The 21,499-nt window shown below is 44.7% G+C and overlaps 1 protein-coding gene across 2 annotated transcripts in view; it reads right to left on the reverse strand.

The window, feature by feature from the left end:
* The window catches only part of LOC126263712 (uncharacterized), a 73,291-nt gene extending 53,163 nt beyond the window's left edge, over positions 1-20,128 (reverse strand). The window contains exon 1 of one of the 2 annotated variants that reach the window (XM_049960856.1): positions 19,944-20,128. Coding sequence is in view for 1 of the 2 variants with exons in the window: in XM_049960855.1 (XP_049816812.1) it covers positions 18,862-18,880 (19 nt within the window). In the remaining variant the exon portion in view is untranslated. Of the gene's footprint in view, positions 1-18,861; positions 18,945-19,943 lie in introns of those variants that run through there. The other variant, XM_049960855.1, reaches the window with a different exon arrangement.
* Positions 20,129-21,499: the final 1,371 nt, after the last annotated feature.

A 21,499-nucleotide genomic window follows, 5' to 3' on the forward strand; every position in this document is an offset into this window, starting at 1 on the left:
AACAGCAGAGAAATGAGTCTGAGTACCAGTGTTGAGGATGCACAACACTTGAGATGTCAGGAGGCTCTCCAAAACTCGACCCCGAGCGCACGGAGAAGTGGAGCCTCACAGGACATGATGGGCATTGAAGTCTCCCAGGAGGAGAAATGGGTGGGGGAGTTGTTCGATAAGATCTGTGAGAGCCTCTAAGTTCACTGAATCCAGAGGAGGTAAATAAAGGGAGCAAACGATAAGCCTCCGACGTGAATAAATTTCAACTGCAACCATTACTGACAAACACGGCGACTCCGCCTTTGGCCCTTTCTCCAGTCAGGTCATCCTTGCGATATAACATATAGCCCCTTAGTACAGGAGCATCAGATGGTTTTAAATGTGTTTCCTGTAAACACAAGCACAGGGGGGGGGGGGGGGTGTTGCTGTGCTAGGAGTTTCAGTTCCTCTACATGTGTCCGGAATCCATTCATGTTCCACTGTATAATGGGAGCCATCTATCAGGGTGGGAGTATCTTCATCCTCACTTTCTGTCGGGGAGGAGAGCCCACAACAGGTGGAGGCTCAGTTTTGGAGTGAGATGATTGCCCTAGGCTCACATCAACCTCCAACGCCTCTGAAGAGGAGTCGAGAGAGACGTCAGAAAGAATGACATCAACATCAGCAGACTGTATAACTTCAGTCTCCTTTCAGCAGGCAAGTCTTTACCTTTGGCTTAGATTTTTTGGTCTGAGGTGGCATTGAAACCAAAACCTCAGAAGCAGTAGGGGGTGTAGCAGCGCTGGGCAGTGCACAAGACTGGACCCGGGAAGGGGCAGGAAGGTCCATGATGTCAGCTACCATGGCCTGGTCAGAAGGCCGGGGGGAAAAAGGGGGGGGGGGGGGGACAGCAGGCTTCACAGGAACTGCAGCACACGTACATTGACAAATGCAGGTGCTAGTGCTGACACAGTAGCAACCTCCGTTTGTGTGGCGGCATCAGTTTTTGAGACTGGCTGTTTTAGAACGGAAGAAAAGGAGGCAGTGAACGTGGGTTACTCCACACAGGGTGATCCCCAGAGCAGTTGACACCCTTGGGAGGAGAGGAGCAACCAACTCCCTCATGGGCAGCTTTACCACATTTCCCACAAGTGGCTTCCCCTCTACAGCCGAGAGTAGTGTGTCCAAAGTGTTGGCATTTAAAACACTGCATGGGGTTGGGGTAATAAGGCCATACACTGAGACGTAGGAAACCTGCCTTAACATGCTCTGGCAATTTTGTGCTGTTAAAAGTAAGGATAAATGAGTCGGACTCCATGAGAGCACCATCCACCCATTTCATAACGTGTTGCACGTCAACAATCTCTTCACGGGACCATTCAGCCTTCAGTTCGTCTTGGGGAATGTCAACGAGATCTCTGCAAGTCGCAACACCTTTGCTTTAGTGCAAGGTGTTGTGCAATTCAGTCTCTATCACAAACTCCCCAAGAAATTGTGCCTTCTGAAGGTTCTTGACTTGCTGGAAGCTAGATGTTTCAACCAATAAGGTTCCATTTCACAAGCGCTTGACAGATGTTAAGGTGCTAGAAATGCCTTCTAAGCCTTTCTGTATATAAAATAGTGAAACTTTATCGAAATTCCCCTCTTTTCTTTTAATTATAAGAAACACATTCTGTGAAGCAGTTTGCATTCTGTTACCAGTAACTGAATCAGGAGGACTGGCTACAAGGGCCCTCTTGTTGTATTGGGTGTTAGAACCTACCAGCGGCCCACCCTTTCCGCTGGGAGGAGAAGAATAAAAGTTCGAGGGTTCCATCTTGGTCCCACGAGCAGCTAGGGAAATAGAAGTCCACCTAGACAGAGCCCCAAGTGCCTAGGTAAGCCTAATAAAACTGAGGTGCAGCAAGTTCCCCAGAGGTTGTCTGCTAACGACTGTTCCACATCAACAGCCATACATCTCATCAGCGCGCAGCACACCTTGAGATTGAGGGGTTGTTTATAGAGGTTTATTCCATCCTCAATATTCGGGCGGTCAAGCCACGATCCCCATTCCCTGAGACACACAACATTCCACAGCCGTGCCACTGAAGTATGCCCAGAGCTTATGGTGACAGGGGACTGGCGGTGCTTACCAGTCCCCAGCTCATGAACCCCGGGGTCGCCAAGCCCGTACCCAGCAAATGAATGCTGAGCCCCTGGGGCTTGTAGATGGCTGATGTGTAGGAATTTATCCCTGCCATAGTTTCTGACTCTCTCTGACACTACATCAAGAGCAAGGGGAAAAGCAGTTTAAATAGACAGGTATTTTCAGCTTATAACGTGTGTGCCAGGTCAGTTGAGAGTCGGGTTGGACCTGTGCTGGTCTACGCTTATAGGGGCCAGTCTGGCAGCAATGTTGTAATTATTCTGTGTAACCTATTCTTTATTTCTATGTACTTGTTCAGGCTGTATTTCGCCTCTAGGGACACAACACAGGGACGGGACGGGATGGAACGGCAGCCGGGTACTTGGAGATTGCATGGTCTGCCTGTAGGAGCGCAGTGACAGCGGCCTGCAGCGGGTCCAGGACGGGCCACGTTTGCTTCCCACCTGTCGTACCAGGGTCCGGGCGAGGCATACGCTGCAGGAGGTGCGGTAGCGCCAGAGTCGGCAGCGGGTGTTGCCATCTGGCAAGCGCCACTAGCGGCAAGTTGTGGCACCGCATGAAGGAGGGTGCGGATTTGAGTCCAGTCCTGTCCTGGGGGCAGCAGTGGCCGAGGCCCCGGGTGGCCAGTACAACCACCTTCATCCCATGGTCGGACAGAGCAGGCCAAATGGGGCGGAGGGTGGCAGGGACCAGGGACTGTAACAGTTTTTGGAATCGCAGGCAGCTACACGGTGCAAAACGTGACGCTCAGCGGCAGCGACTGGGGAAGCAGTGCTGACTTCCATCGTCGGGTGGTCTTGTTGACTGCAGCAGCGGTGTCGGCAGTCCAGGAGTGCTGAGACGACCAGACTCGCGGGACAATGCCGTGGGCGGCACACCGACATCACGCTTCTGTGAATTATGTGAATAAAGCAATGCTTCCGAATACCGCTGTATCACTCTGCACTGCCCCTGGACACTATTGAACTTGCTCGGCCTCCTGACGAAAAGTGGTGCGGTGGGTCCCAGCTTCAGCTTGGCCATCTGGAGTCCCGGGTTCGACTATTGATGCCCCGCAACAATATTTACAATCTTCATGGATATAAACCATTGCCCTATGCACTTAAGCAGAACAGTATCACCTGCTCTCCTCACCAATATAACCATCCCAAATTTATAGCGCAATTCAGTACTGACATTAAACACATTTCAAGCACTGATAATGTGGTGGCTGACTGTCTTTCACATGTCAACAGTGTGAGAAGCCATATTGACTTTTCACACTGGACTGAGTACAGAAAGATGATGAACTCTGGATTTTTTTTTGTTTTGGTTTTAGGGCGCAAAACTTCTATGGTCATTAGCGCCCAGCCCGTGACTTAGGAAACAGTAAAAAACCGAAATTGAAAACCAGCAGCAATGGGAACAAAGTCATAAAATTGGAGAAACTAAAAGCAGAAGGAATGCTTAAAAATCCACTACAGAAAGGGGTTGGTTGTCCCCATAAAAGGCTTCAAATGACTGACGCCATGTCACTGTCACTAATAAATTGGAGAACGCGGTCGGCTGAGCGCGTGTCATCTGCTAAAATCGACGAGAGATCAGGCGATAGCTGTAGACGGGAGCGTAACGGATTAAAATAGGGGCATTCAATTAAAAGGTGTCTTACCGTCCACAGCTGAGAGCAGTGGGGACAGAGTGGGGGAGGATCGCCGCTTAAAAGATGTCGATGGCTAAAAAGACAGTGCCCTATCCGGAGTCTGGCTAAAATTACTTCCTCCCGACGACGCGTTCGGGAGGAAGAGGTCCAAGCGCAAGGAAGGGCTTTCACTTCCCGCAATTTATTATGGGGAAGTGTTGACCAATGCGCATGCCATAAATGAGCAACTTTTCGACATAAACCGCTCCGTAGATCGGTAAAGGGAAGCGACTGAATAGCTGGCCGAGGAAGAGAGACTGCAGCCTTGGCCGCTATATCGGCCGCCTCATTCCCACAGATACCAGCGTGTCCCGGGAGCCAGAGGAACGCCACCAAGACGCCCCCCAGGTGGAGCAAGCTCAGACAGTCCCGAATCCAGTGGACCACAGGGTGCACAGGGTAAAGAGCTTGGATACTGAGGAGAGAGCTGAGAGAATCTGAGCAGATAACGTACTGTATCCGCCGATGGCGGCGGATGTAGTGGACAGCCTGGAGAACAGTGTAAAGCTCCGCAGTATACACCGAACACTGGTCGGGAAGCCGAAATTGATTTGGGGTGTCGCCAACAATATAGGCACTCCCTACACCTAACGATGTTTTCGAGCCGTCGGTGTAAATAAATGTGGCGTCCGTCATTTGTGCACATAGAGCAGCAAATGCCCGACGATAAACAAGTGTAGGGGTACCATCCTTGGGAAATCGACAAAGGTCACGGAGCAGGCAGAACCGGGGACGGAGCCAAGGCGGTGCTGTACCCCAAGTTGTCAAGAAGGTTTTAGGAAAGCGGAAGGAAAGAGAATGGAGCAGTTGACGGAAGCGGGCTCCCGGGGGTAGTAGGGAGGAGGAGCGGCCTGCATACCCTACATCAAAGGAGGCATCGAAAAAAAGGTCATGGGCCGGATTAGCAGGCATGGAAGATAGATGGCTAGCGTAACGACTTAGAAGGACTGCTCGCCGATTGGACAGCGGAGGTTCAGCAGTCTCAGCATAAAGGCTTTCCACAGGGCTAGTGTAAAAAGCTCCAGACACTAAATGTAATCCACAGTGGTGGATAGAGTCGAGACGCCGAAGAATAGACGGCCGAGCAGAGGAGTAGACTATGCTTCCATAATCCAATTTCGAGCGCACTAAGGTGCGATAGAGGCGGAGAAGGACCACTCGGTCCGCTCCCCAGGAGGTACCATTCAGGACACGGAGGGTGTTAAGCGATCGCAGACAGCGAGCTAAAAGATAGGAAACGTGGGAGGACCAGCACAGTTTTCTGTCAAACATAAGACCCAAGAATTTAGCGGCGTCTGAAAACGGAAGGTTGACAGGTCCTAGATGTAAGGAGGGCGGAAGAAACTCCTTACGTCGCCAAAAATTAACACAAACGGTCTTACTGGGAGAGAAACGGAAGCCTGTTTCGATGCTCCAAGAGTGGAGGCGATCGAGACATCCTTGAAGACGTCGTTCAAGAAGGCTGGTCCGTTGAGAGCTGTAGTAGATCGCAAAATCATCCACAAAGAGGGAGCCCGAGACATCAGGAAGGAGACAATCCATAATTGGATTTATAGCGATGGCAAACAGTACAACACTCAGCACGGAGCCCTGGGGTACCCCGTTTTCTTGGGAGAAAGTGCGGGAGAGAGTAGTGTTCACCCGCACCCTAAACGTGCGCTCTGCCATAAATTCGCGAAGAAAAAGGGGCAGCCGGCCTCGAAAGCCCCAAGAGAACAGTGTGCGGAGGATGCCTGTCCTCCAACAGGTATCGTATGCTCTCTCCAGATCAAAAAATATTGCTACCGTTTGGCGTTTCCGGAGAAAATTGTTCATGATATAAGTGGAGAGAGCAACAAGATGGTCAACTGCAGAACGATGCTTTCGGAATCCGCATTGGGCAGGTGTTAAAAGACTGCGGGATTCCAGCCACCACGCTAAACGGTAATTCACCATATGCTCCAAATCCTCACAGACACTACTCGTGAGAGAAATGGGGCGATAGCTAGAGGGGAGATGTTTGTCCTTTCCAGGTTTCGGAACAGGAACGACGATAGCTTCCCGCCATCGTCTGGGAAAAGTACTGTCGGTCCAAATTCGATTATAAAGGCGAAGGAGGTAATGCAGACTATGGGTTGATAAATGCAGCAACATTTGGACGTGGATACCATCTGGTCCTGGGGCGGAGGAGCGAGAAGAAGAGAGTGCATGTTGGAGTTCCCGCAAGGAGAAAAAAGTATTGTAGCTTTCGCGATTTTGAGAGGAGAAAGCAAGATGTCGCACTTCCGCTGCACGTTTCTTCGGGAGAAACGCTGGCGGGTAATTTGAAGAGCTCGAAATCTCGGCAAAGTGCTGACCCAACGAGTTAGAAATTGCGACGGGGTCCACTAATGTGTCATGCGCGACAGTGAGCCCAGAGACCGGGGAGAAACTAGGCGCGCCTGAGAACCGTCGAAGCCGACTCCAAAATTCCGAGGAGGGAGTGAAGGTGTTAAATGAGCTAATAAAGAATTTCCAGCTTGCCTTCTTGCTATCGCGGATGACACGACGGCATCGCGCTCGGAGCTGCTTATAGCGGATACAGTTGGCCAAAGTAGGATGGTGGCGGAAAACGCGGAGAGCACGTCGCCGCTCACGTAGTGCATCACGGCATGCCTCGTTCCACCAAGGAACTGGGGGGCGCCGGGGCAATTCGGAGGTGCGTGGTATTGAATGTTCCGCAGCTGCAAGAATAACATCGGTAATATGTGTGACCTCATCGTCGACGCTGGGAAAGGGACGGTTATCGAATGTCGCTAGAGACGAAAAAAGTGTCCAATCGGCTTGGGCAAACTTCCAGCGTCGCGGGCGCATATATGGCTGTTGAGGCTGCAGTCTAAGGACACATGGAAAGTGGTCACTCGAGTGTGTATCATCAAGGGCGAACCATTCGAAGCGCCGAGCTAGCGGAACAGTACCGACCGCAAGGTCCAAATGAGATAAATTTGTCGTGGAGGCAGACAAAAATGTAGGGACCCCAGTGTTGAGGCAAACTAGCAATAGTGAGCCACGTGGACAAGGATGTGGAGATCCCCAAAGCGGGTGGTGGGCATTGAAGTCCCCAACCAGCAAATATGGGGGTGGAAGCTGACCAAGAAGATGAAGGAGATCAGCTCGTGCCATTGGTGTGGACGATGGAATGTATACAGTACAAAGAGAGAACGTGTATCTGGAAAGGGAAAGACGGACGGCGACAGCTTGGAAGGAGGTGTTTAAATGGATTGGGTGATAATGGAGAGTTTCATGGAGAAGAATCATGAGTCCTCCATGTGCTGAAGTGCCTTCAACAGAGGGGAGATCATATCGGACGGACTGAAAATGAGGGAGAACAAAGCGGTCGTGGGGACGCAGCTTTGTTTCCTGAAGACAGAAGATGACCGGCGAGTAGGATTGTAAGAGGATCGACAATTCATCCCGATTAGCTTGAATACCGCGGATATTCCAGTGGATAATGGACATAGGGTGAACAGAAAATGGAGGAATGTGACCAAGGTCGCTGTCAACTCAACGACTGCTCTGAGCTTGCGACCGACAGCATGGAATGGCATTCAGCCGAAGGCAGAAGATTCTGATCCATAGGTTGGTCAGGAGCAGCTCCTGCCACCAGCGACCGGCCGGTTGATCGGCCGCCAGCAGTGCGCCTCGGCGACACAGAAGACGGCCGAGGGCGACTTCCGCCAGGTGGTGCTGTAGATGGGACACGCCTTGGCGGAGAAGGAGAGGAACTGGGTTTCTTTGTAGCCTTCTTGGAAGTATGATGTTTAGAGGAAGGAGGAACCGATGGTTGGGAAGTTGCCGTACGTAAAAACTCTTCACGAGTATGCTCTTTTTTCGAAGACTTGGCGTCTGACTTTTGGGCTCGAGATTTAGCAGAACCCGACGAAGGGTGAGCCATAGAGTGGGCAGGCGAAAGTGGTGAGGTTGAACGGGCGATCTTTGCGCTGGCCGATCTGACGACCGTGGTACTAAAGGTGAGGTCGCAAGTCTGCGTGGCCGCCTCCTTTGTTGGCCGATGAGAAGCAAGGACAGCGCTGTATTTTCCTTTCTGAGGCACGGTGGGCTGTCGACTGGCGAATAATTTTCGAGCAGCAAAGGTCGACACCTTTTCCTTCACTCTTATTTCCTGGATGAGTTTTTCGTCCTTAAAAACGGGGCAATCTCGAGAGGAAGCAGCGTGGTCACCCATACAGTTGATGCAGCGAGGGGATGGAGGTGGACAAGCACCCTCATGGGCATCCTTGCCACACGTAACACATTTGGCCGGATTGGAACAGGACTGGCTGGTGTGATTGAACCGCTGGCATCGATAGCAACGCGTAGGGTTTGGGACGTAAGGGCGAACGGAAATTATCTCATAGCCGGCTTTGATTTTCGATGGGAGTTGAACTTTGTCAAATGTCAAGAAGACAGTGCGGGTTGGAATGATGTTCGTGTCAACCCTTTTCATAACTCTATGAACAGCCGTTACGCCCTGGTCAGACAGGTAATGTTGAATTTCGTCGTCAGACAATCCATCGAGGGAGCGTGTATAAACGACTCCACGCGAGGAATTTAAGGTACCGTGCGGTTCCACCCGGACAGGGAAGGTGTGGGGCAGAGAAGTACGCAGCAATTTTTGTGCCTGGAGGGCACTGTGTGTTTCTAACAACAGGGTGCCATTCCGTAATCTGGAACAAGACTTTACAGGACCTGCAATTGCGTCGACACCTTTCTGAATAATGAAAGGGTTGACCGTGGAGAAGTCGTGACCTTCGTCAGACCGAGAAACAACAAGGAACTGTGGCAACGATGGAAGAACCGTCTGTGGCTGAGACTCAGTGAACTTACGTTTGTGAGCAAACATAGTGGAAGGTGAGGAAACCATTGCGGAAGAATCCCCCATGATTACCGGCGTCTCCGATGGCACGCTCCTCCCTTGTGGGGCCCCTCACTGAGGGCACACCCGCCTTAGGTGATTGTTCACACCTCAGGTCACACCTCCCGACAAACGGACGGAGGGACCAATCGGCACTTTCGGAAGGTATCACCTCGGGTAATCACCCCTCCCTGGGCCTGGCCGTTACCAGGGGGTACGTACGTGTCCTACCTGTCTACCCGGGGCGGGGAATTACGCGTTACCCCGTCACCGGCTACGCATGGAAGTGTGTGGGTCGGCCTTCAGACACGCACAGGGAGGAAAAAAGAGAAAGAGAAAGGAAAGAAGAGAGGTCTCAAACGCCGCAGCGGAGAAAAGGGTAGAGAGAAGAGGTAAGGAAAAGAGAAGGATAAGGAAGGATGAAGACTTACAAGCAAGGAAGGCGAAGAATGTAGTATATTTACAAGCGTCCGTCTCCGGACGTAGGCACAAACCAGAACCCCAGAAGGGGAGAAGGGGAAAGAAAGAGCCAGAGGTGAGGGGGGGGGGCAAGATGGGGGATGGGGAAGGATGCGGAAAAGGAAGGCATGCAGCCCAGAAAGGAAGGAAGGCCACATCAGCTCGGGGTCCCGTGCTCGCTACGCACGTATCCACAAAAGAGTTGTGGATCCCCTGGGGGGGATGAACTCTGGATGTCCATCGACAATGCTACCTCAGCTTTACGACTGCAGCTCATCGACATTCCAGGAGAAGATGCCAGGCTGTACTGTGACATCTCCCAGGGAAAACGTTAACTGTTACTTCCAGCAGCATTCAGATGACGAACTTTTGACAGCATCCACAACATGTGCCATCCAGGAGTCCCCCCACCTTTTGTCTGATGCCTCAGTGCTTTGTTTGGCTGGGAATGGAAAAAGAATGTTGAAATGGGTGCAAACATGTCTACAGTGCCAACAATGTAAAGTGTCTCACCATCTGCATGGGCCAGTTGGTGGTATTCTGAATGTAACCATATGTTTTTAAACATGTTTGTCTTGATGTAGTGGGACCACTTTCTCCATCCAACAGTCGACATTATTTATTGACCATGACAGATCGTTTCACCTGCTGACTAGCGGCAGTGCCCATCGGCAGCAAAAAATGTATGTAAGCTGAGCAGAGATGGATGGGGAATTACTCTAGTGAAGATATATGCTGCAAATGGAGTAATCCAGTGAGGTAACAACCTTTGCCAAAGCGAAGATTAGTATTATGCACAGATTGTGAATGAGTACCTCAAAAGTGGCAAAGCTGGTTGAATGTTCACGTGCTACTCTCGTGGACATCTATCAAAAGTGTAAGAAGGGCAGTGGAGCTACCACTAGGTGCCAAGTGGCTGTACATTTACGACGCTTCACAGAATGTGGGGTCTGGAAGCTTGCCTGCTCTGTAAAGTAGGATAAATGGCAATCTGTGGCATCCCTGGTGAAAGAGCACAATGCCAATGGATGCATATGTGTTTCAGAGCACACCATTCAGCGCACATTGTTGAACAAGGGGTTCCGCAGCAGATGACCCTTACATGATCACTTGTTGGCCCAGCAACATCATCAGTTATGATTGTAGTGGGCTCGGGATCATCGAGATTGGGCCATGTATCACTGAGTATATGTCAGCTTGTTAGATAAATTACATTTTTGCTACACTAGGTTGATGGTCATCCACACACATAGCTGTTTGAAACACGCACAGCACCATGGACACAGGCTGGTGGGAGCAGTATTATGTGATGATAGACATTCTCTTGTGCTTGCATGGGACCTACGGTAGTAATTGAAGACATGTCAGCTGTGGACCATCTGCATCTCTGTATGTTTGATGTCTTCCCTGATGATGATTTTATGTTTCAGCAGTATAATTGTCCCTGTCTTGATGTCAGACTCGTGTTAACAGTAGTTTGAGGAGCGTGATAGTGAAATCACATTAATTTCTTGGCCACCAAATTCACCTGATGCGAATCCGATGGTTCCCATCTGAGTCACTATTGAGTGCCATCACTGCACACATGAATCAGCGGCCTGTTATTTACAGGAATCACATGGCTTGTGTTTAAAAACCTGGTGCCATAGCTCCACAAGTCAACATCAACTGTAGAATCGATGGTATGCAGAATCGCTGATCTATTGCATTACAAAGATGGCCCAACAAGCTATTAAGCACGTTGTCATAATGTTTTGGCTCATCAGTGTAAAAGACATGGAGCTGGTCTATGGAGAGACAGTGCATCTTCTGGATAAATTCAATAATGCCAATGCCCTGCATACATCCACACAATCCAGCCATAATTATAACATCATCTGAGGGACCATATTGCTCAGAACTGCTCTTCGAAAGCTTCCTCTCATGACACACTAGCTTTTTATGTGTTTTATGCTTACTCTGTTTATTCCTTTTATTCCTTATTTTGTGAATGTTCAAGTCTTGTGTCTGATCCTTGCTGTCTTACTGTTACTGGTAACAATGTTGACTAATTCCCATAAAGAATTCTATTTTCTGCAAAGGATCAGTACATTAAAATACAATAACTCATTTCTGCCATTTAGCAAGGGTGTTGGTAGACGACACATCTGCCATAAAATTCTTACACCTCCAAATGTGTGTTTTCCAGTTCTGGTTATGAGCATGTCTAAGCAAAAGTCAGTCAGCCAAAGTTGAGCTGAAACTGACAGATTTGTATTTCAGATTTTTAATGTTTACTGTTAACCTAATGGTATATGAATAAAAATATCTCTTTTGAATATTTTCTAGCTCTACTTCTAAACATGATGATTTATCTGGACACTTTCTGGACTTAACCATATTTTGACATAATTTCATCAGTAACAATTTCAAGCTTAAATGATTTCAATGATGTATAAAAAATATGTACTTAGTATGTAGGCATGAAATCATGCTGAACTTGTGACACCATAGTCTAACTACAAAAATATACTGAGTAGATAGCCTTCAATTCTCTGGAACATAAGTGTTCTTTCTGTTCTTTAGGGCATGAAAGGTCAGACAAGTCACTGATTAAATTATATGAAGAAGTTTTTAACTTCCCTCATGAATAAAAGGCATAAACAAACAAGTCTAAATACAGATTCATCTACCTCCCTCCAGTCATTTCTCCATTTTTAGAAGGTAACCCACAACTGAGAAAGCATCCACATTTCTGAACCCAGCTTGACAACTGTCTTCCAAATTGGCTTCCCTGTTGGGTTCTCTACGCAAATGTCATTGTGAAATATGTGGAGTGCACTGTAATCAGTTAGGCTTTGGCCTACAGAAAACAGAGTGGTGATCAGTTACTAGGAAACACAGTGCACAAAGTTTCTAATAGATAACCCATGGTAAAGTTACATTTTAACATAATGAGATGATGAAATAATGAACATTTTAAATTATTGGGACTTAAGGTAGTTAGAAGATTTGCTTGGCACCTTCACATTTGACATCTGATGCACAAACAGTGTATTATGAATCATGGTACTACTGGAAGGAAATAGGTTTTGGACATCTCTTTCCAGAAAAATGCCTTTTTCGTGTTCCACATATTCACATATGAGAAATTATTGTACTCATATGGAAACATATGCTTGTTCCGTAAATCTGATATCAGTATCATTGCTTCCACCTTGTTACTGGTACATTCTTACCGCCTCACAGTGAATGCCTTTGAAGTTGTGACCCCGTTTACAACCACAACACGCAAAATGTGAATTTTTATTATGAGCAGCCTACTACACATTAACAATGCAGCCATCTTTTATTGGAGTCCCAATGATTCCAGCTCCATACAATACCACATCTGGATGGACCTTGAGTGAAGTGCACTGACAGTGTGATTACTATGCTCAAACCACACAGTGATAAAATTTGAGTGTGCCATTGTTAAATGACACTGACTGCCATATTGACAACCATCATGTCACAACAATGGCAGACATAAGACAAACTATTGCTAGACTTTGAACAGATTCCTCTGTGAATTCAGATCTCAGTGCAGTAAATCAATATGTGACAACTGTGTCTAATAACAAACTATTTCACAAAACTGCTGTGCCTACCACAAAGTGTTTTGCTCGAACATTTGCACTGCCTGCATCAACACCATGAGCAATCAGTTATTATCCACATCAGTGTATAGCAAACCAACAAATGGGCATCGCTACTAACTGTGAAATTCACAAATAAACTATGTTTCCTCATGAAATGTGATGTGTCTCAACAGTTGCACGTCTTCACACACACACACACACACACACACACACACACACACACACACACACACACACACACACACACACACTTGCTTACTTCTGTAATGCATAGCAGCCTAAATTCTAAATTTAATGTATTGCTCATGCTTTTAATGTGCTCTATCCAGATTAATTTATTATCAAGGTAAGAAAGACAGAGAGAGAGAGAGAGAGAGAGAGAGAGAGAGAGAGAGGAGTAAGAGTGTTTTACACACACACACACACACACACACACACTCATTCATTCTCTCTCTCTATCTATCTATCTATCTCTGATACAGATCAGCAAGAACAGAAAACAGAAGTTATTTTAAGAAAAATGAGAAGGTCCATCAGTACAACACAGGAAACTGCTGGAAATAGAGAACAATCCAGCACTGGTAAAGTCATTATGAAAGAAAGTGTAACGTACATGGGACTGTATCTATTTTGACTGCCTTCCAGGCAATATCAGCCAAATAAAGAACATTAATGCCGTTAAGCACAGTCAAAGATTTATTGGAGAAAAATCAGTTTTATTCCTTACATGAACTTATTCATTATTGCAAGGAAGATAAAAAAAAAAAAAACTATGATGCAGGCAAAAGCCTGAAAATACAAGTAACCATCATTCGATCTTGATAAACAATATACTTGTATGTAAATTTAAACATAAGGACACTAGTCATGTACTGTCAAGAAGAAATGTATACACACTAAAATATTACAGATGTACTATGCTGCAAACTGTGCTAACAATGTACGAAATTGTAGAACACATTGTTATTGTCATTATATAACCAAATTGTTAAGGCCTATATGAGAACCACATTATGCATCCTTGGAAAACAACATAACCTATTTGGGAAAAAAATCACCATTGTTGTCGTAGCAATGATTGCCATGACTTATTGGCAAAGGCTAAGTGCCACTTCGTCTGCATTTGACTGTCAATTTTGCATCACAAATGCACAAGCTACAGTGCAAACTATAGTGCTGCAACAGCAGACAAAGTGCCATGGTCTGTGAGCTGTGTAGTGTTTGTAGGCCTTGTATTAGGTTGTGTATTGTGACATCATGAATGTTGCGATTACCAGGTGCAATAATGGATGCTTCCAAGCCAAGAGCACAATGTATTACTGAAAGTGCAACAATGATGTCAAATGGATCTGGAGTTTAAAGATATACAATATTCTTTTGGAGAGTAACCTCAAAACCATTCCAAAAAGACCTTAACAAAATGTCAAAAACCTTACGCATTCCACTTCTTCTTCCAATTTTTGGGGAGAATATACATCTTCAAGTGCAGACATTCCAAACAAAGATTCTTCTCTGAATGAAAATAACTGTAACAATGACTTAACTTCAAGTGTAGTTTTGGGTAAGGAAACATGATCAGGATATAAAATGTAATGAAGATGAGAACTGCAGATCCGGGAGTAACCATATTGACAAAGATGAAAACATACTTGAAGAAATCCCAAAGCAGAATGTGTGTACTATTGAAGCACAAAATAACATTCCTGAACCAGATAGAAATCAATTATTAAAAGGTAGATCAAATAGGGGACAGAAATGTAAGTATGAAAACCAAGACAGAGAGACCAGGAAAAATGTTGCATCCAAAACTAGGGCTATTTTACTCAAAGAAATGTCTTCTACTTGCGTCCCTGCAAATGTTTGGAAAAAGTAGGAGAGAACAATTCTACAAAAGAATATAACCAATTTTATAGTGCTGAATCTCATGATGCTCAGCATGCATTGATTTGCTCAATCATTTCTGAGTTCAAAGAGAGAGAGAGAGAGAGAGAGAGAGAGAGATGGGGGGGGGGGGGGGGGCACTAGAGAGAGAGAGAGAGAGAGAGAGAGAGAGAGAGAGAGAAAGCAAGGAAGTTTAGTATGTCATACAAACTGTATGGTATGGTTGTATGTAAAATTTCTTTCTACAGTTTTTGAGGATATTCAATGCGCTGAAGAGGTTCATGATTGTCATACAGAAGGTGGCGGAAAAAATTTATCTGATGATACTTGTGTACAAGAAGTAACTGAACACATTTAAAAAGTCCTAAAATATAAATCACACTATAGTAGGACAAATACTGAGACATAATTTCTTACAGGAGATACAGCTGTAGAAAAAAAAAAAAAAAACATCAATTGTACTGTGAAGAAGTAACTAAGCCTGTAAGCCTGTCATATAAAAAACCGTCTTGCTCAAATTCAACCTACATAGGAAAATGCTTGACAAAGATACATGTAACATGTGTGACATTAGAAGTAGAAATAGAACATTGGGATGATAATGTGAAGCTGTAAATGTTAAAGAGAGAGAAGAGTTGTCATTTTGTAAAAAGTAGAAAAGGCACAAGATATGAGGAGGGAAGACATGCTTGTAGCCAAGAATAATCCTGATGCTGAAACCTTGTGTTTTGATTTACAAAAACATACCCTCAGCCTAAGATTCCTAACAACATTGTATATCATAAAAGGCAGTAGTATGTGTATAATTTAGGTAGTCACAGTGACAAGGATGGCAAAGGCCACTGCTATGTCGGGGTTGAGGGTGAAGCTGGCTGCGGAGCTCAGGAGGTTAGCAGCAGCCTCAAAAATACATCTATAAAAATATGTTACTGCAAAGGAATTTATTCTTTAGTCAGACTCATGTGGAAGCCAAAATCATAACATAAAAACAGTGCTGTTACTTAAAACAGAGTTGGAAAATCACCCCACATTAGAAAAAATTACTTTGTGCTTTATTCTTCTAGGGCACAGCTTTTTGCCCAATGGCAGTGATTTTGGAGGCAGTGTATGCACTGAAGCTACAACAATGGTTGTACATGAAGAAAACAGAAAACTAGAGAAATTGCAGTGAGAAAAGACAAACCTCTAAGCATTTTTATGAAAAGAGACTCTGACCAGGAGACTGCTGTTAAAACAAGCACTTAGAAAAGGGGAAGAAAAGAAAGATCTTCTTCCCACCCACTGCAATTCACTGGACAATTAATTCCACTGTGTCCATGGAAAAAAAAACTGATCTCTAAAGAAAAATTTGAAGACTTGAAGTCCTGCCACTGATCACAAAAGAAACATGGACCACCCCAAACAAGTTGATGAGTAAGAGTCGTGGCTTTTACGATAAACTGGCCTTTCTCCATCTGCAAGCCTATTTTTTTTTTCCCCCATGTAGTGGATTGCTTTTGGTGATGAGCTTATAGCAAACACAGTGGGAGCTCCACATAGTTTTTCCTGATTGATTTAGGGAGTTGTAAGTGAGAGGGGAGCTGCAGGGGGCAGCAACAAATAAAGCTGGGGTGTGAAAGAAATTTGTGTGTGGACTACACCCAACATATGAGAGTTATGCTCATCAGGTGTATACCATTTGGCTGTCAACTTTTGTTTATTTCAAGTGACAACTACGGGCAATCAGAAGAACAGTTTTATTACTATGCTGACACACACCTTTTATAGCATGAAATGGGATTACAAAGTGACTGTAGATGTAACTCAGTTATCATTAAACAACGGAAACTCCAGGTTGGAATATCAACAGCATAAAGAAAAGATTGCTACTTGTGCTGAAGATGGCACTTTTTGTTGCAGACAGGCACAACTAAATGACACTTACACATCAGCTTTTGGCCACAGCCTTCATCAGAAAAGGAAACACATACACATTCACCCACACAAGCAGGCATACATAGAAAACACGACCGCCATTTCCAGCAACTTAGACCGGCATTCCAGTTCCAGATGCCAGACATGGTGGACGTGTGTGTGAGGTGTTCTTACTTTTGTGAATGAATATTTGTATGTTTCCTTTTCTGAAAGTCACTTGTCTTTTTAAATCTTGCACAATACGCAAGTGCCCATGGGCAGAAACAGTGGAAGTATTGAAAAAGACGGGAATTCTAAAAAGACTGGAACTGTCCTGAGCTAATAAGATTTTAAATTACGACTATCCCCTCCTCCCCCACAAGAATATAAAAGAGAAACTACTATTGGATACAAACAAGTTTCTGCACTAACTCAAGCAAGCAGTTCTCAAAAAAAGTTTGAGACCAATAACAGTGCAGTGAATGAAGCATTCTTTGGGGGAAAAAAAGGAATGGTGAAGTGACAACAAAAGAAGTCAGGCTATGAATAGAGGAAACAAGCTAAATGTCCTGCCAGGAAAAAGTACAGTTGCTCAAATTTCTATGATGTCAGCTAAAGCCTATGAACAATCTAGAACTAATGTACACATGGAGGAAAGTGCAATCTTCTACCAAAGTCTCATAGTCCTTCCTTATATATATCTCTCCGCACGAAGGTGACAGACAAAGAACCAACCAACAGTATAGTGTCCATTTGTCATTGTTGACCCACAGGCAGGATGCAATGGTTGATTGATTAATTTATGTTAGATGCAGGGAGTACCCCATTGTCGGCACCCAAATAATAGCATCATCAAATTAAAACAGACTCATTACTTCAAAACATGATATTTTATAATGATTAACTTTGAAGGTTGGCGATTTACCTGGAAGCAGAGCGAAACTAAAGATGGGGGATACATAGTGAGCATTATACAAAATGATCAAAAGTTTTTGGAATTAGTCGATGCACCAACAAGAAAAAATTTTATACTTCAAGCACAAAATTTGGTGTTTTATATACTCAAGGCGTCAAGATTGGTGGGTAAATGAGGGCTCTTTGAGGTCAAGCATTTAATTAATGATGGCCTAAAGTTTTCATTTTTCCACTGCCAAAGCAAAACCAGAAGTCTTTGGCAAGGAATAAAATTTCCTGTATGGCTCGTAAAATGACACACCCTAGTGTACACCCACAATTTAAACAAACACTTGTTACTGGTATTTAAAACTATGACAGACATCTTTCCCTACTACTTCAATATAAAATTACTACTTTCACAATAGTGCCCCATCTGCATGATAACATTAAGACAATTTCAACGTTTTTCTTTTTTTTCCTGTGGTTATTGTAGACTAAGATTTGCGCTATACCTATCATATCCAGAAAAAATATGTCTCGGTGCATCCCTGATGCTCATTTTGCGAAGTAACAAATAGGCCTGTGTTAAAAGCTGTCCAAAGTAACACCACCTTCCAGTAGCTTATATTGTACAAAAACGTTTATTTTCATTCTGCCTTGTTCGAGATAGCAGCTGCATTTTTGTACAAGGGTATTTTTGTAATACAGTAGTGAATTAATAATGAACTGCCGCACAGCGTCTGTTCTGTCTTTCATTGAAGCATCAAATGTTTAAATCCTCAGTCACTCCATCTAGGGACTGATGACCTTAGCAGTTAAGTCCCATAAGATTTAATACATATTTGAACATTACACTGCTTCATCAACCTCTGATAGCTGATTTGTTTCCCCTATTGCGTTCAATCATTCTTTATCTTCTGAGCAACTAGGACTATCAGTAAGCCCTTAAACATCCCTCGTAAACAGCACTGACGCTTACTGACGTCCATTCACTCTACAACGTTCCCACCTGATAAGTGATACACCCATTGCAGTAAATTTGCGTGTCCGAGACCAAAAAGGTATAAACACTGCATCGATTGAGTCCGATACAGAACTTTTATTCCGATTTATATCATATTGATTCATGATTCAACACTTTTTCAATTGGTGTAATGTTCCATTTCCAATTAAATTTTGTTTGTCATTAAGTGCAACAACAGCGTGAACTGTTGGGCGGTATTTGCCAAAAGCGGATGAAATGACATTGGCTATGAATTTTGGCCGCTACAGAGTGTGGTAATCAGGTTACTAAGTGGGCCTACTGGTAGCCTAAGGAAATTAAAATTTACGTCACACTATGTCATGCATGCAAAAAATGGTTCAAATGGCTCTGAGTACTATGGGACTTAACATCTTAGGTCATCAGTCCCCTAGAACTTAGAACTAGTTAAACCTAACTAACCTAAGGACATCACACACATCCATACTCGAGGCAGGATTCGAACCTGCGACCCTAGCAGTCACGCGGTTCCGCACTGCGCGCCTAGAACCGCGAGACCACCGCGGCCGGTCATGCATGAAATGACGGAACTTCGATCAAGTGTAATTTGTCAATGGCCGGTTGATAAACTAATTGAAATCCATATAATTCTGAGTCACGAGGAACAGAAGAAAAAAGATATTAAATTTTCTGAAGTCAGTTTCAAATCACGATTTAACAACCAAAACCAAGATTTCTCTGCCCTGATTCCATCCAGATGCAGGTATTAATACCGGTGTATTTATTTATTTAGAAAGATCACGCCTCTCATTACTTCCAAGTTATTACCAAAATTTAATAACGTGTCCAACGGGACTTAAATGTGGATCATTTTTTAAAATAATTCTGTCATTTGCACTTTGTAATTTTACATATGATGTTGGAAAATATAATTCGTTTTCTTGTACTACATTTATATACAATTAATCTGTTCTCTTCACGTGTCAGACTTCTGTGGGAACTATTTAACGTAATTCACGACCCATAGTTGCACCACGGTTCGTAGTATACATAAAATTGTAGTCTTCGTAGATGTCTCCTATCCCCGAAATGGTTATACGTCAGTTCTCAGGTAGGTGAAAGCTAGACCACACCAGCATTTTGATGGAGTACAGCTTTAAATAACGCAACCACTCAACCAGTGTAATTTATCAGAAGGAACGTAACGCAACTGTCTGTCTGTGATATCTTCACAACATTCGAGCATCTTTAATCTTTATTCTTCATACTTGTCACTTGACTATAGAATATAAGTAGATCAGATACACACACCAAATATCTTAGTTGTTCAAAGATATTACCGGTCACTGCTGGCACTTGAAGATGAGACTTCGAAAATGTCTCACAGTAATTTTTGTCATGTTGATACCAGCTGCCAGATTAATACTAATAATTTATGAGAGAAGTGTCACAGCAAAGTTTATCACGATACACAACACTAATATCAGTGGACAATAAGGAGACATTTATCTAGGCAACAGCCAACTTTAATCTCATTTACTCACAATAAGCAAACGGGCGCAGCCGAATGTTTTGTCAACTTCTGTAATACTGATGTCTTTGAAGAGAGATTGATAACGTTGCAGATGAAATCTCAGGAATGATGCCTCAAAGTACTACAGAGTCTGACGGTAATCCTGATAACTTAAGCGTGCATTAAACCTTCGTGTACAATTCTGCAGCAGCGCCCCAAGCGTACATGTTTGGAACTGCAAACTGGTTCACGTCACTAGCGCCTCGGGGCAGTAAAGTGACAAGCAGTTTCCGGCTGCTTGGCGGTGCATGCCAGTACTCCCTGTGACTAACCGATACCAGTGATTTCTGTGAATGCTACGTGTCGGTAACTGATATTTATCCGATGTACGCGACATTTATCCGACGTACTCGTTGAAAAGAAAGTGCCTTACACACTGATCGGAAAAAATCACAACACCAAAAAATTATTAATGTAGAAAAATGAAATTTTTGGAGTAGAGTTATCTAGGTAACATATTTAAGTGATTAACATTGCAAGATCACAGGTTGAAGTAAGTGCGAGGTAAGCCATTGGAAATGCGAGTTGCTGGTTCACTAATAACTGGTGTAAATGCCAGAATGTTGAATGCATGCATGTCTGCATACACTGTGTTGCACAGTTGTTGTATCTCTGTTTGAGGGATGGAGTGCATGCCTGTTGCACGTGGTCAGTTAATACATGCACAGTCAATGCTGTATGTGTATGATGCTGGAATTTTCATCAGATGATGTGCCATATGTGCTCGATTGGAGACAGATCTGGTGATCGAGCAGGCCAGGGCAAGAGGTCGACACTCTGTAGAGTATGTTGGGTTACAATAGCGGTATATGGGCGAGCGTTATCCTGTTGGAAAACGCCCCATGGACTGCTGTTCGTGAATGGCAGCACAACACGTCGACTCACCAGACTGACGTACAGATCTGTAGTCAGGATGCATAGGATAACCACGAGAGTGTTCCTGCTCTCATACAAAATCGCATCCCACACTATAACTTCAGGTGTAGGTCCAGAGTTTCTAGCACACAGTCAGGTTGGTTGCAAGCCTTCGACTGGTGTACTTCTAGACAACACACAGCCTTCAAGAGCACCAAGGCAGAACGAGTTTTCACCAGAAAAACAGACCTCTACCCTGCCTTCTAATGACCTCTCGCTTGACGTCAATTAAGTCGCAAATGGCGGTGGTTTGGGGTCAGTGGGATGCACACTACAGGGTGACTGGCTTGGAGCTGTCCTTGAAGTAACTGATTTGTAACAGTTCGTTGTGTCACTGTGGTACTGACTGCTGCTCACATTGTTGTTGCAGATACAGTACGATGCACCGGAGCCATAGCTGAGCACTATGGTCTTCCTCTTGGTGGTGCCATGTGGCTGTCCAGAGACTGGTCTTCTTGTAACCGTTTACTCTGTGACCACTGCTGCCAGCAATCATGTGCAGTGGCTACATTGCTTCCAAGGCTTTCTACATTATTGCGGAAGAAACATATCCATCGTCTCAAATCCCTATTACATAATCTCGTTCAAAGTCAGTAAGGTGTTGATAACGGC

The sequence above is a fragment of the Schistocerca nitens genome, chromosome 6, assembly GCF_023898315.1.
Source record: "Schistocerca nitens isolate TAMUIC-IGC-003100 chromosome 6, iqSchNite1.1, whole genome shotgun sequence".
In the NCBI taxonomy this organism is placed as follows: Eukaryota; Metazoa; Arthropoda; class Insecta; order Orthoptera; family Acrididae; genus Schistocerca; species Schistocerca nitens.